Genomic DNA, 14,170 nt, shown 5'->3' with positions numbered 1-14,170 from the left:
ATTTTATGTCGGGTGATTCAATTCAAGGTCGACAAGAAATCAATATAGACTCATAGGTGAAGGATCCTGTATTTGTTTGGTTCGGCCTACGGGTTCTACCAATCCCCCTCGGGGTGTTTTGTTTTCGCATTTTCATGTAACAGCCATTTCTACGGCAAGTCAAAAGGAACAGTCAAGCAACGTCACATGACAGCAATATATTAAATCGTAGCCTATAATAAAACATAACCAAGTATGTTATAAAGACACAAAGATAAAGATTTTGCTCATGTTTCAGAAACCGCCGTTAAAAAGCCGGTCTTGATATGGACATCTCTGATTGACACCTAGCCTACTGAAAGAGACGACAGCTGTTTACATTTACTGAGTACCCTCATCACATCAATTTGCATTTATTTGTATTATAAATTCTACCGCTTCCAACTACATTTATACTACTACTCTGGTAGGCTAGACTATTTATGTCTACTAGGCTACGTAATAATTTTTACTACGTAATAATAATAATAATAGCCTAACAACTACAACAACAACAAAAATCATCATCATCATGGTCATCAATTTAGTTATTTATGATAGCCTAAATGAAACCAATTTATTGATGTTTAAGGATAACTTCTCGAATACATTTAAACATGGAACATTTTCTCACATTTATGTGTAATTTACATCATTTTAGCATGTGGCTTGTCGTGTTAGGTAGGTTGTTGTATGTGAGTAACCGTTATTTGTGCGCATGTTTGTGCGCAAAATATTTCAGGCGAAACACAGGCTACTATAATTGCACCTATGGGTCCTTTCACTGGGGCCGCAGTACGTGTATTTCGTCATCAATCTGTCGACTGCAGTGGGACAACGTGGAAAAGTTTGAGGCAGGTAAGCTAAAGAAAATTCAACACAACTTTGTGCTTTGTTGCGTTTCTATGAAACCATACATCTCACACGGTAGTAGTGTTTACAACCCTTTTACAGTTTGGGAATCGGTAGCTTGCTAAAGTGAAATTTGCGTTAGTTTGTATTCGGGCATGTCGGTCCGGTAGCCTGTTAGCTAGTAGCTTAGTAATGTGTTCTATCAGTGCTAGGACTCTGACCACATGATGTCGTGGTGGCAAGTAATATGTATAGCTGGTTTTTCTTTTTAAAAAATAATTTAGGATTGACAGTATCATATTGGAACTTCATTGTGTGTGCACCAACAATTGTGTGATAACATTAGCTTTGAGATTAACTGCTAGATGCATTGCAGTTAATATTAACGGTTCTCCGATTTCCTTTCTGTAGCGACCTATTACTAGGGTTATAGTAATCGTGATTTTCGGTAACTGTGTCCTGTTTACTCTCTGATATGTTAGAATTCCAAAAGATGGGTTGTCAGTTTACAATCAAAGTTAGTTAACTTTTATTAATGAATCTGCGTTCAAAGACAAGAATCTTGCTTGCAATTCGTACCACCAATCCTGTAAGAACTGCGCAGTCGTCATGACGTCCTTTACGTGACCGTTACGTTTAGTACCCTTGTGGGATACGGCGAACTGTGAATGGATTTAGTTTTTCTATATAACGAATTGCGTCTTTTTTAAATTTTTATTTTATTTTAACAACGCCTTACCAAGCAATGTCGGTTCCATTCCAAAAACTGGCCCCTTTTTTCGAAATGTTTTAAGTTGATGGCATAGTTTACAAGGATATACTTTCAGTAACGACATAGAAAGGGAGAAATCGCTTTTGCGTAATATGAGAATGTCTGCAGACATTAGTATTGTGTTGAACAGGTACACAGCTTCTGCACATTGTAGTTTGGATTGTAATAAAGGTGTAATGCTGTGTATATTTTTGAAATATTTGCATCTTAATTACTTTCTCTAAAGCCATATTACGAGAAGTATTATGTTATAATGTTATCATATTATGAGGTTATGTTGCAACAATATAATGCTGTTACTGTAAATATTGCTTGAAATACTGACTGTTCTGGATAGGTGGATATATAGTCAGTAAATATGCATTTTCTAGCCTATTCTGCCCAAATGATTGCCGTGTAAAAACAATTTTTTAAAGAATTAAGTCAAAAATCAAGTAGAGTACCTGCTGTCTTCCGGTTGGTCAGAGTATTCAGTGTTTAAGTCACAGTGACTTAATTTAGGAGCTGTTTAAAAAAAAAATATATATATATATATATATTTTTAGGGCAGGTAAAGGTTTGGAGGTTGTCAGGTGTCAGTGGACACAGTCGCAGGCAGTTTTTTAAGGTGGCTGACATTTTTACTGTGCTTGTTTCAGCAGCTAAAGGTCAATGTGCTGTTTCTGCTGTTGTCATATGAATGAACCAGCTTGTAGCTTTACTGAGTCTTTTCTTCTGCCAATAGTGTCCCATTAAAACATGGAGTACATGCAAGCTCCAGCAACCAGCAGCCAAGGAAACATGTGAGTATTTAACTGTGACCTTAAGTACCCATTTTAGCACCAGTTATATTATGGAAAATATATGAAGTGCATAATGGTTCTGAATGTGCTGCATAGTTCTGGGTGATATATTAGCACAGGATCGGGGGTGGGGGGGTGCAGTGTCTGCAGGTTTAACTCCAATCCTGGAGGGCCACAGTGTCTGCAGGTTTAACTCCAGTCCTGGAGGGTCGCAGTGTCCGCAGGTTTAACTCCAGTCCTGGAGGGCCGCAGTGTCCGCAGGTTTAACTCCAGTCCTGGAGGGCCGCAGTGCCCGCAGGTTTAACTCCAGTCCTGGAGGGCCGCAGTGCCTGCAGGTTTAACTCCAGTCCTGGAGGGCCGCAGTGTCTGCAGGTTTAACTCCAGTCCTGGAGGGCCGCAGTGCCTGCAGGTTTAACTCCAGTCCTGGAGGGCTGTAGTGTCTGCAGGTTTTTGGTGTGTTTTGGCTGTTGAGTGCTTAATGTAAAGCCGCGTTTCCACCAAAATTACCCGGAACTTTCAGTCCCAGGAACTACTTTACCAGGAACTAAAAGGTTCCTTCAGCCAATGGTTGTCTGCGTTTCCACCGGGGTCTAAAGTACCGCGAAGATTAGGCAAATTAGCTCACTGACGTTGTCGTCGGTCCATCTGTCATATGATTTCTTCTGTAACCCCACACTACCACCGAAGTAGCCTACATTATTTTCTAATAACCGGGACAGCCCGGAGGGGTTTATTCCACTTATATACAACGGGTTACCAACAATGACTATATATGGTTACTTTTGTATTTATTGATTTTCATATATCCTCTCAAACACATTCATTAACAGCAGAAAACATGCACACGTTGTAAACAATTTGCTGTTTTATTACTTTCTCGTCGTCAATTCCATATCAGGCTAATCGCAAAATGACAAGAATAGAACGAAAACTCGGACTTGCGTGAAAATGTAAATTAGTAGTGGTACAGCCACCGTTTGCTTTCCTTCGAAGTTACTGCTAGCCGAGCAGCGAAGTGTGCCCTCCAGATGCGAACCATGCACCATAAATGAGTCCATAGTCTTCCTGGTCTTTTCGTGGAATTGAAAAATGGCAGTAAAATTGAGTAAAATTACGGCAGTCTGAAAAAGCTAAAGGGAAGATTACTAGAATTAACCTGTTATTTTACCCGGATAAAAAGTGCGGAAGGTGATTTCCAGTTTGCTTGTACTGTATCACCAATGTTAATTATGCAGAACTACCGCATACCTCACATAACTGTATCAAACGTTTTGAGTCAACAACGGGCTAACAAAGAAAATCCGGAAGAAAATATTCAGCAACCGAATTAATCCGTTTGAATGTTTTGGTAGCCTACGTAATATGCTGTCCCAGCACGAATGCTTAACATTTTATAAAACGAATACTAAAGCAAGAAAAGAACAGAAGAGCACACGTTATAATTCCAAGACGTTGGCAGGCTATAACCAAAAGTAGGCTACTGCGCCGCATAACATACAAGTTTGATTTGAAGTTATTATGAAAATAAATTGGTTTGCCGCTGCATATTTTCAAACATGGCGGGTAATGGCGGAAAATAAATACAACACAAATGCTACGAGTACTCGACCAATCAGAAATGTTCAGCGCTGCAAGCTCCACCCAAAAGGTTCCTGTACTTTCGGAAAGTACTACCCCCCGAGCAGGAACGTTTTGGGGGGTAAAACAAAGCCCCCAGAACTAAATTTAGACCCTAGTTCCTGCGGTGGAAACGCACTGAGTTCCTCAAAAGGTTCCTAGTTCCGGGGTATAGTTCCTGCGGTGGAAACGCGGCTTAAGTCACTGGGCTGAAGACTTTACACACCTTGTTCTTAAGGCCTTAATGGGCTGCTGATTGAAAGGAAACTACAAAACCCAGCAGGCACTGCAGCCGCCCAGGACTGCGGTTTGGGTTTGACACCCCAAAGTTAGCGGGACAGCCACTTTGCCGGTGAAAGCTGATGATCTTGCCCCTCGTCCAGCCTGTGCTGCACCTGTGGGATCCCGATACCGCCAAACCCCGCCAACATGTGCGTGTCCTGCCTACGGACCCAGGTGGACATCTCTGATGGGATCCCCAAGCAAGTCACCGTGCACTTCTGCAAGCAGTGTGAGAGGTAAAGCCAAATCGGCATTTTAGCACGTTAACACACAGTTACTCGTTCATATAAATACAAGTTTCCATTTGTTTAAGATGATAATAATCATGAATGCTCTTCCTGTTTGAATACATTTTTGAAATTTTTTCAGCTGGGCAGGGTTTATTCTGATTGGTTGGTCCAGCAGGGCAGTATTAACTCAGGTGTGTTCTGCAGGTACCTGCAGCCTCCTGCTACCTGGATGCAGTGCGCTCTGGAGTCTCGGGAGCTGCTGGCTCTCTGCCTCAAGAAGCTGAAGGCCTCCATGACCAAGGTGAGCTGTCCCTTAAACGTCCTCAAAACAGCCCCTCAACGTCCCATAAATATCCCAAAACACCCCCCTCAACGTCCCATAAATATCCCAAAACAGCCCCCTCAACGTCCCATAAATATCCCAAAACAGCCCCTCAACGTCCCATAAATATCCCAAAACAGCCCCTCAACGTCCCATAAATATCCCAAAACAGCCCCTCAACGTCCCATAAATATCCCAAAACAGCCCCTCAACGTCCCATAAATATCCCAAAACAGCCCCCTCAACGTCCCATAAATATCCCAAAACAGCCCCTCAACGTCCCATAAATATCCCAAAACAGCCCCTCAACGTCCCATAAATATCCCAAAACAGCCCCCTCAACGTCCCATAAATATCCCAAAACAGCCCCTCAACGTCCCATAAATATCCCAAAACAGCCCCCTCAACATCCCATAAATATCCCAAAACATACCCCTGAACGTCTACGTCTAGAAAACATCCCCCTGAACTTCCTCTCACTATCTCGAAAACATCCCCCTGTATGTCCCATAAACATCCCAAAAACATCCCCCCGAACATCCAGTGACTATCCCAAAATCAGCCCCATGAACATCCAGTGACTATCCCAAAATCATCTCCATGAACATCCAGTGACTATCCCAAAATCAGCCCCATGAACATCCCTGAATCAGCTTGGTGACCGCCCCGTAAACATCACGCTAACGTGCTGCAGTAGTGTGAGCGCTCATGTTGGAGGAGGCCATGAATCCCTCACCTGTTGGACAGTGTTGTTGACGGTGATGTCGCCTTGTGGCCCATGGGTCAGTGGACCCATGTTCATTGTGCTTACACCGCATTGGCTGCCCTGCTTGCTCTTGCATGAACAGTGTTTCCTGTGTTGTGGAATCCAGGTTCGCCTGATAGACGCGGGTTTCCTCTGGACCGAGCCTCATTCCAAGAGGATTAAGGTGAAGCTCACAATCCAGAAAGAGGTGAGCAGGGGAGCTGAACAGGTGTGAAGGTGTGGGGAGGTCACATGGAGGTGGGGAGGTCTCATGGAGGTGGGGAGGTCACATGGAGGTGGGGAGGTCTCATGGAGATGGGGAGGTCACATGGAGATGGGGAGGTCTCATGGAGATGGGGAGGTCACATGGAGGTGGGGAGGTCACATGGAGGTGGGGAGGTCTCATGGAGGTGGGGAGGTCCAGTGGAGGTGGGGAGGTCACATGGAGGTGGGGAGGTCTCATGGAGGTGGGGAGGTCCAGTGGAGGTGGGGAGGTCACATGGAGGTGGGGAGGTCTCATGGAGGTGGGGAGGTCCAGTGGAGGTCGGGAGATGGTCGGCTTTTGGAACCTGGGCTGGGGTCGTTTCTTCACTGAGCTTGAAATTGCATAATTTTATAAAAGTATTGGAACAAAAAAAACTCAACTCAATTGCATAAAAGGATGGATGAAATAAACAGACTGGTGATAGTATCACCATTACCGTCCAGTCTCTTCGGCTACATAACCCAACAACCTGAATCTCTTATGTAGGCCACAGCATTGTGTTGAGTCCTGTGTCTCAGTGTGAACTCACTGCAATCTGCAATCCCACAAGTCCTTTCAGGTAACTTGCACCTGTTGGGCATGATGGGTAAATGAATAAAGAGATGGATAAAGCGCCTCAGTGGTTTGTTTGTTCTCTCCAGGTGATGAACGGAGCTATTCTGCAGCAGGTGTTTGTGGTGGAGTTTGTCATCCAGTCTCAGATGTGTGATGACTGCCACCGGGTGGAAGCCAAGGACTTCTGGAAGGCGGTGGTGCAAGTCAGGCAAAAGGTGGGTCCCCAGGAAAGTGTAGAGCCCTTTGTGGTGTTGTGGGACCCCTCTGTGGTCTGGTAGGGGCACTGCGTGGTCTTGTAGGGCCCCTATTTCGAACCTCCAGTTCTCCACCTTACCTGGAGGTAAAGCTCTCCCGGGTTTGCTCAGACAGTTCAGGAAACAAATTGAAATTCTGTTGTTGAAGTGAAAACAGTGAAATGCCTGTGGGGATTATTCAGTTAATCAACTGAATTTTAAATTCCTTTCCTGCATTGAAGTAGATTTGACCAAAACTCTGGTGCTGCTCCATGTCAGTGACCCCCATAGCGGCTGTTCTCTGAACGTCCGCCGTAGCGGCTGTTCTCTGGGGAAGTGAGGAGCAGAAATCTGGCCCCATTTCACACCTGCAGTTTCATGATGCTCATGCTCATGATTTGTAATGCTATTCTTTACACTGCTGTGGCAGCAAGTCCTCTCAGCTTACCAATGCCTGATCCCGTGCTTCTTAAACAAATTAACATGCTCTGATTTCAAAAACCTGAAAAGCTAAGAAAATAATATAGAAAATAGAAAATGACTTCCCTTCCATTTGCACTGCATTATAAGCTGAATGTGTGAGTGTATGAGTGTGCGTTTGCGTGTGTGTGTGTGCGCGCGTTTTCGTGTGTGCGTGTGCGTGTTTGCGTGTATCCCATAATGCAGTGTAAATGGGCGGTCATGGTGTTCCGGTCTGAAATGGAGCAGGCCGCTCCTCAGTGCTCCTGCGGAGGCTCTCTGCTTGGCCTGGAAACCCTTCAGAGGCAGAAACATTCCGTTTGAATTTCAGTGTCAAACCCGCAATTAAAACTGCAAAGAAACCGGGAGAATGTGAGTCTCGTGTGTCTTCGCCTGCTTGGCTTTTTAACCCTTCTGTGCCTGTTCTGAATCGTCTGACCGGCTCGTTTGTCTGTTTCGTCCGCAGACCGTTCACAAGAAGACGTTTTACTACCTGGAGCAGCTGATTCTGAAGCACAAGCTGCACCAGAACACGCTGCGCATCAAGGAGATCCACGGTATGCCGGCGGCTCGTCGCGGCTTATGAAGAGTGCTTAAGCAGCAGAGGAGGCAAACATGCATAAACCAGGCCAGGCAGAGAGATTTACTGTGTCTGTGGAGGGGGGTGTGCCCAAATTAGCTCTGTCTGTGGTTAACCCCCCCGCTTTAACGCTTTAAAGCACAGCCATGCTGAGTGAAGGGCAGCAGTCAGGGCGTCTTCTCCTGACGGTTAAGTGGGAAATGATCTCTGCTGGAGTTAAAAGTTTAAGCCCCTAACATGTGGCAGCCATATCCCTCAGCTGGACCGACTCACTGCGTTTCCTTATACAGGAAAACTGTGTCTGTGTGTGTGTGTGTGCGTGCATGTGCACAGCATGTGAGTGTGTGTGACTGAGATGGCCTTTCTCATACACGCACACACACATGCACAGAAAACATTCTCACACGCATACATGCTTAGTCTCTGACACACACAGACTCGCACACACACACACACACACCCACGTGTACATACACACACACACACACACCCACGTGTACATACACATACACACGCATGCATACACACACACACACACAGGAAGCAGGCGATGTGTGTGTGTGGGGATTGATGTATTGATGACTCGGTTGGCTTTCTCTGCGCAGAGGGGATTGATTTCTACTACGGCACCAAGCAGCACGCCCAGAAGATGGTGGATTTCTTACAGTGCACCGTGCCCTGCAGGTAATGAGTGAAATGTTATCCCAGCGTTCCCGCAATGCTGCGGCAACATTCCCACTATGCTGCAGCAACATTCCCACTACGCTGCAGCAACATTCCCACAACACTGCAGAAACATTCCCACTACACTGCAGAAACATTCCCACAATGCTGCAGAAACATTCCCACTACGCTGCAGCAACATTCCCACAACACTGCAGCAACATTCCCACAACACTGCAGCAACATTCCCACTATGCTGCAGCAACATTCCCACAACACTGCAGAAACATTCCCACAACACTGCAGAAACATTCCCGTAACGCACCAGAAACATTCCCACAACACTGCAGAAACATTCCCACAACACTGCAGAAACATTCCCGTAACGCTGCAGAAACATTCCCACTACACTGCAGCAACATTCCCACTACGCTGCAGAAACATTCCCACAACGCACCAGAAACATTCCCACAACACTGCAGCAACATTCCCACAACACTGCAGCAACATTCCCACAACGCTACAGAAACATTCCCACTACACTGCAGCAACATTCCCACAACGCACCAGAAACATTCCCACAATGCTGCAGAAACATTCCCACAATGCTGCAGCAACATTCCCACAACGCACCAGAAACATTCCCACAATGCTGCAGAAACATTCCCACAATGCTGCAGCAACATTCCCACCTCACTCTACTGCATTCCTCAGGGCCTTCTCTCATTGTGTAACACGCAGAGAAAATGTCTTTCCTTAATGGCTGTCTGAAGAATACTGAGCCTGTTTTTTCCCTGTACTTAAAAAAAGAATTGGTAGAGTAGCAAAACAATTTTTTTACACGCATTCTTTCTGGAAGGGCACATTCTATTTGTGTGCTTGTGAAAGTATAACCCCTCTTATGTATACTCCAGTTTCTGTGTCCCAATTTTTTATTTTTTTTTAAAGGTCTAAATTCTCTCAGCGACTTATCTCCCATGACATCCACTCCAACACCTACAACTACAAAAGCACCTTCTCCATGGAGATCGTACCTGTGTGCAAGGTGAGGGCAGCCTGCTGGTGCTGTGTGCAGGTCATTTCTCCCAGCTGCAGGGTGGAGGCGGGGGGGGTGCATGTGGAGTCAGACTCAGACAGCAGCACCATGTTGGGGCCGCAGATGCATGCAGAGCGGTTTTGGGTGTACCCCCCCCCCCCCCCCCCCCCCCCTGCTGGGAGGGATCTCTCTGTTACCCAGCGACTCCACCCTGATTATAGCTGCTGATTAATCACCATGCAGCGTAGCCTGCGTAGTGGTGCGCTTCTCCTTTAAGAGATGCCCTTTAACGAGCCGTGCCCGGTGCTGATTGGCTGCTTCTTCCCCCAGGATAACGTGGTGTGTTTGTCTCCTCGCCTGGCCCAGAGTCTGGGGAACATGGGTCAGGTGTGTGTGTGTGTGCGCGTCACCAGCACCATCCACCTCATCGACCCCAACACCCTGCAGAGTGAGTGCACCTCCACATGCGGCCCAAGCTCATATAGCGCCTTTCTGTTTACGCTCTGCCTGCTGCACCCAGCCACCGCCCTCTAACACACACTCACACACCCTCTTACACCTACACCCTCTTACACCTACACACCTACACCCTCTTACACCTACACCCTCTTACACACACACACACACACACACACACCCCCCCCTCTTACACCTACACCCTCACACACCCTCTTACACCTACACCCTCTTACACACACACACAGACACACCCTCTTACACCTACACCCTCTTACACACACACACACACTCACGCACACACACACATGCACACCCTGTTAACCATTATACACCCCCTATTACACCCTGTTACCCACACCCTGTTTTACACACGAGGTTGTTGTACACACACCCTGTTACACACACACACCCTGACACACACACACCCTGTTACACACGCACACCCTGACACACACACACCCTGTTACACACACACACCCCGTGACGCACACACACCCTGTTTCACACACACACCCTGATACACTTACACACACAAACCCTGATACACACACACACCCTGATACACACACACACACACGAGAGCAGGTTCACGCGTATCTGGCCCTGTCTGAACTCCCTTCGCTGACGGGAAGTGGAACAAATCCCCTCAAAGCTTTTTGTCGGAGTGAAGTTCAGAAATGGCTGCATGTGTTTGGAGTGTTCTGTTCTGACATGTTCTGCTCTCCTCTTCTGGAATGTACATGTTCTCTCCTGATCGGGAAACTGAACTGACCTCAGCAGGCCAAAATCTGTCCTGCACATGTTTCAAGTGTGTGTGTGTGTGTGCGCGTGTGCGTGTGTATTTGGTGTGCATGTGTATATGGTGTGCGCATGTGTATGGTGTGTTTGTGTGTATGTATGGTGTGTGTGTGTGTGTGTGTGTATTGTGTATATGGTGTGCGCCTGTGTATGGTGTGTGTGTGTGTTTGTATGTATGTATGGTGTGTGAGTGTATGGTATGTATGTATCTGTGCATATTGCAGCCACATGCTGTGTTACCCTCTCCCCTGTATCTGGTGTGCAGTGGGTATTGGGGCCAGACTGGGCGCTCAGTGCTGCTCACACTGATCAGTGGGTATTGGGGCCAGACTGGGCGCTCAGTGCTGCTCACACTGATCAGTGGGTATTGGGGCCAGACTGGGCGCTCAGTGCTGCTCACACTGATCAGTGGGTATTGGGGCCAGACTGGGTGGTCAGTGCTGCTCACACTGATCAGTGGGTATTGGGGCCAGACTGGGCGCTCAGTGCTGCTCACACTGATCAGTGGGCATTGGGGCCAGACTGGGCGCTCAGTGCTGCTCACACTGATCAGTGGGTATTGGGGCCAGACTGGGCGCTCAGTGCTGCTCACACTGATCAGTGGGTATTGGGGCCAGACTGGGCCCTCAGTGCTGCTCACACTGATCAGTGGGTATTGGGGCCAGACTGGGCGCTCAGTGCTGCTCACACTGATCAGTGGGTATTGGGGCCAGACTGGGCGCTCAGTGCTGCTCACACTGATCAGTGGGTATTGGGGCCAGACTGGGCGCTCAGTGCTGCTCACACTGATCAGTGGGTATTGGGGCCAGACTGGGCGCTCAGCCTGTTCCTCTGCAGCCCGTCTGTCTCTCCAGCCTGACATTTAAAATGCGCCGCACACGGGTTTACTGTTCAGAGTTATCGCCGAGACTCTGTTCCTACAGGGGAAACAGCGAGAGTGTGTGTGAGAGTGTGTGAGCGCGAGTGTGTGCGCTCGAGTGTGTGAGTGCGAGTGTGTGAGCGCGAGTGTGTGCGCTCGAGTGTGTGAGTGCGAGTGTGTGCGCGCGAGTGTGTGAGTGCGAGTGTGTGCGTGAGAGAGTGAGCGATTGTTTCCCTCTGGTCAGCGATGTAACACACTGGTCCATGGCAGTGAGAGAGAGGGGGAGAGCGCTTGTGTAGAGAGAGTGAGAGTGGGATGGAGAGATGGAAAGGGGGATAATTACAGTGTGCTGAAATGAACGGTGTGTTTTTGTTGTGTGTAAGTATAAACCCCCGCTCACGTTGTCATGGCGTCCGCTGCAGTCGCCGAGGTGGACGGAAACACATACTGGCGCAGCCCCTTCAACAGCCTGTGTAACCCCCGGCAACTGGAGGAGTTCATCGTCATGGATATCGACGTCATCAGGGATCAGAAACAGAAGGCCGGGGCAGGCCTCCGATCCAACAAGGCAAGAGTGTGTGTGTGTGTGTGTGTGTGTGTGAGAGAGAGAGAGAGAGAGAGAGAGAGAGAGAGAGAGTGTGTGTGCGTGTGTGTGTGTGTGTGTGTGTGAGAGAGAGAGAGAGAGTGTGTGTGTGTGTGTGTGTGTGTGTGTGTGTTAACGCTGCTGTGTGTGTGTGTGTGTTAATGTTGCTGTGTGTGTGTGTTAACGCTGCTGTGTGTGTGTTAATGCTGCTGTGTGTGTGTGTGTGTGTGTGTTAACGCTGCTGTGTGTGTGTGTGTGTGTGTGTTAATGCTGCTGTGTGTGTGTTTGTGTTAATGCTGCTGTGTGTGTGTGTGTTAACGCTGCTGTGTGTGTGTGTGTGTGTGTTAACGCTGCTGTGTGTGTGTGTGTGTGTTAACGCTGCTGTGTGTGTGTGTTAACGCTGCTGTGTGTGTGTGTGTGTGTTAATGTTGCTGTGTGTGTCTGTGTGTGTGTGTGTGTGTGTGTGTGTGAACGCTGCTGTGTGTGTGTGTGTGTGTGTGTGTGTGTGTGTGTGTGTTAACGCTGCTGTGTGTGTGTGTGTGTGTTAATGCTGCTGTGTGTGTGTGTGTGTGTGTTAACGCTGCTGTGTGTGTGTGTGTGTGTTAATGCTGCTGTGTGTGTGTGTGTGTGTGTTAACGCTGCTGTGTGTGTGTGTGTGTGTGTGTTAACGCTGCTGTGTGTGTGTGTGTGTGTGTGTGTGTGTTAATGCTGCTGTGTGTGTGTGTGTGTGTGTGTGTGTGTTAACGCTGCTGTGTGTGTGTGTGTGTGTGTGTTAATGTTGCTGTGTGTTCTCCAGCACACTCTGGCGGAGGTGTGGGTGCAGAAGACCTCAGAGATGCACACGGGGCAGCAGTACCACTGCCGCACCTTCCTGGGGCACCTGCTCAACATCGGGGACCTGGTGCGGGGGTGAGTAGATTCAGGGGTGGCCCTGGTGCGGGGGTGAGTACATTCAGGGGTGGCCCTGGTGCTGGGGTGAGTACATTCAGGGGTGGCCCTGGTGCTGGGGTGAGTACATTCAGGGGTGGCCCTGGTGCTGGGGTGAGTAGATTCAGGGGTGGCCCTGGTGCTGGGGTGAGTACATTCAGGGGTGGCCCTGATTCTGGGGTGAGTACATTCAGGGGTGGCCCTGGTGCTGGGGTGAGTACATTCAGGGGTGGCCCTGGTGCGGGGGTGAGTACATTCAGGGGTGGCCCTGGTGCTGGGGTGAGTACATTCAGGGGTGGCCCTGGTGTTGTGGTGAGTACATTCAGGGGTACTGGAAATGGCGGTTCCTTGCAGTATGTAGTGAGGACCAGTGATTTTGCCCTGCTGGTCACAGGCTGTCGGTGCGCTTTGTTCTGTTTAAAATAATCTGTTTTGTTCACTCTCCTCTGCAGCTTTGATTTTGCAAATGCCAACATCAACGACGAGTTTCTCAACAAGATGAACCCTCATCACGTCCCCGATGTGGTAAGAGCCCCCCCGCTGTCCCGCGTTTCTGTTGTGTGCTGAACGATGAGCTACTGCTGCCCTCTGGTGGACAGTCAGGGCACAGCGCCTGATATTCAGGCATGTGCGGATTCTTAATGTCTTTGGTTACACGCTGTGATTTTAATTCTGCTTTGCCGGTCAGTAACAGGGTCTTCATTTAGCACTTCTGTCTCGCCTGATTAATTTACTGTCCCTGTGCTGACCGGACCTTCTTCATTTTAAAACAGTTTACAAATCTTCGTCAACTTCAGTGCCGACTGCTCGTACCTTATTTTTAAAATGGAGACGGGCTGCTGGTGGGGCTGCTAAGGGGTTCACAAATCTGCCCCCCCCCCCCAGGTGCTGATCAAGAAGAGCTATGACCGCAGCAAGCGTGTGAAACGCAGGAACTGGAAGCTGAAGGAGATGGAGAAGGACAGAGAGGGAATGGACACGGACGATGAGAGGTAGAGAGAGAGGGAGGGATGGGAGGATGGGGGGGACTTCTGTTATATTTACACGTTACACGCACACACAAATGCGTACATGCACGCACAGAAACCCACACACACACACGCTCACATGCATGCACGCACACACGGACACAT

The 14,170-nt window shown here is 48.2% G+C and overlaps 1 protein-coding gene across 2 annotated transcripts in view; it reads left to right on the top strand.

The window, feature by feature from the left end:
• The first annotated feature begins 746 nt into the window (after positions 1-746).
• Positions 747-14,170, top strand: part of nmd3 (NMD3 ribosome export adaptor) — a 13,923-nt gene continuing 499 nt past the window's right edge. Inside the window, exons 1-14 of one of the 2 annotated variants that reach the window (XM_035384948.1) lie at positions 747-876; positions 2,367-2,424; positions 4,425-4,559; positions 4,758-4,854; positions 5,748-5,828; positions 6,527-6,655; positions 7,599-7,689; positions 8,318-8,396; positions 9,324-9,420; positions 9,742-9,859; positions 11,950-12,095; positions 12,907-13,019; positions 13,490-13,562; positions 13,923-14,029. In XM_035384948.1, the coding sequence (XP_035240839.1) occupies positions 2,381-2,424; positions 4,425-4,559; positions 4,758-4,854; positions 5,748-5,828; positions 6,527-6,655; positions 7,599-7,689; positions 8,318-8,396; positions 9,324-9,420; positions 9,742-9,859; positions 11,950-12,095; positions 12,907-13,019; positions 13,490-13,562; positions 13,923-14,029 (1,310 nt within the window). In that variant the 5' untranslated portion in view covers positions 747-876; positions 2,367-2,380. The remainder of the gene's footprint in view (positions 877-2,366; positions 2,425-4,424; positions 4,560-4,757; positions 4,855-5,747; positions 5,829-6,526; positions 6,656-7,598; positions 7,690-8,317; positions 8,397-9,323; positions 9,421-9,741; positions 9,860-11,949; positions 12,096-12,906; positions 13,020-13,489; positions 13,563-13,922; positions 14,030-14,170) is intronic. The other variant, XM_035384949.1, reaches the window with a different exon arrangement.

Source organism: Anguilla anguilla, chromosome 12 (assembly GCF_013347855.1).
Source record: "Anguilla anguilla isolate fAngAng1 chromosome 12, fAngAng1.pri, whole genome shotgun sequence".
NCBI lineage: Eukaryota > Metazoa > Chordata > Actinopteri > Anguilliformes > Anguillidae > Anguilla > Anguilla anguilla.
The sequence above is the reverse complement of the archived record's forward strand: the minus strand, read 5'-3'. Positions and strand labels throughout refer to the sequence as shown.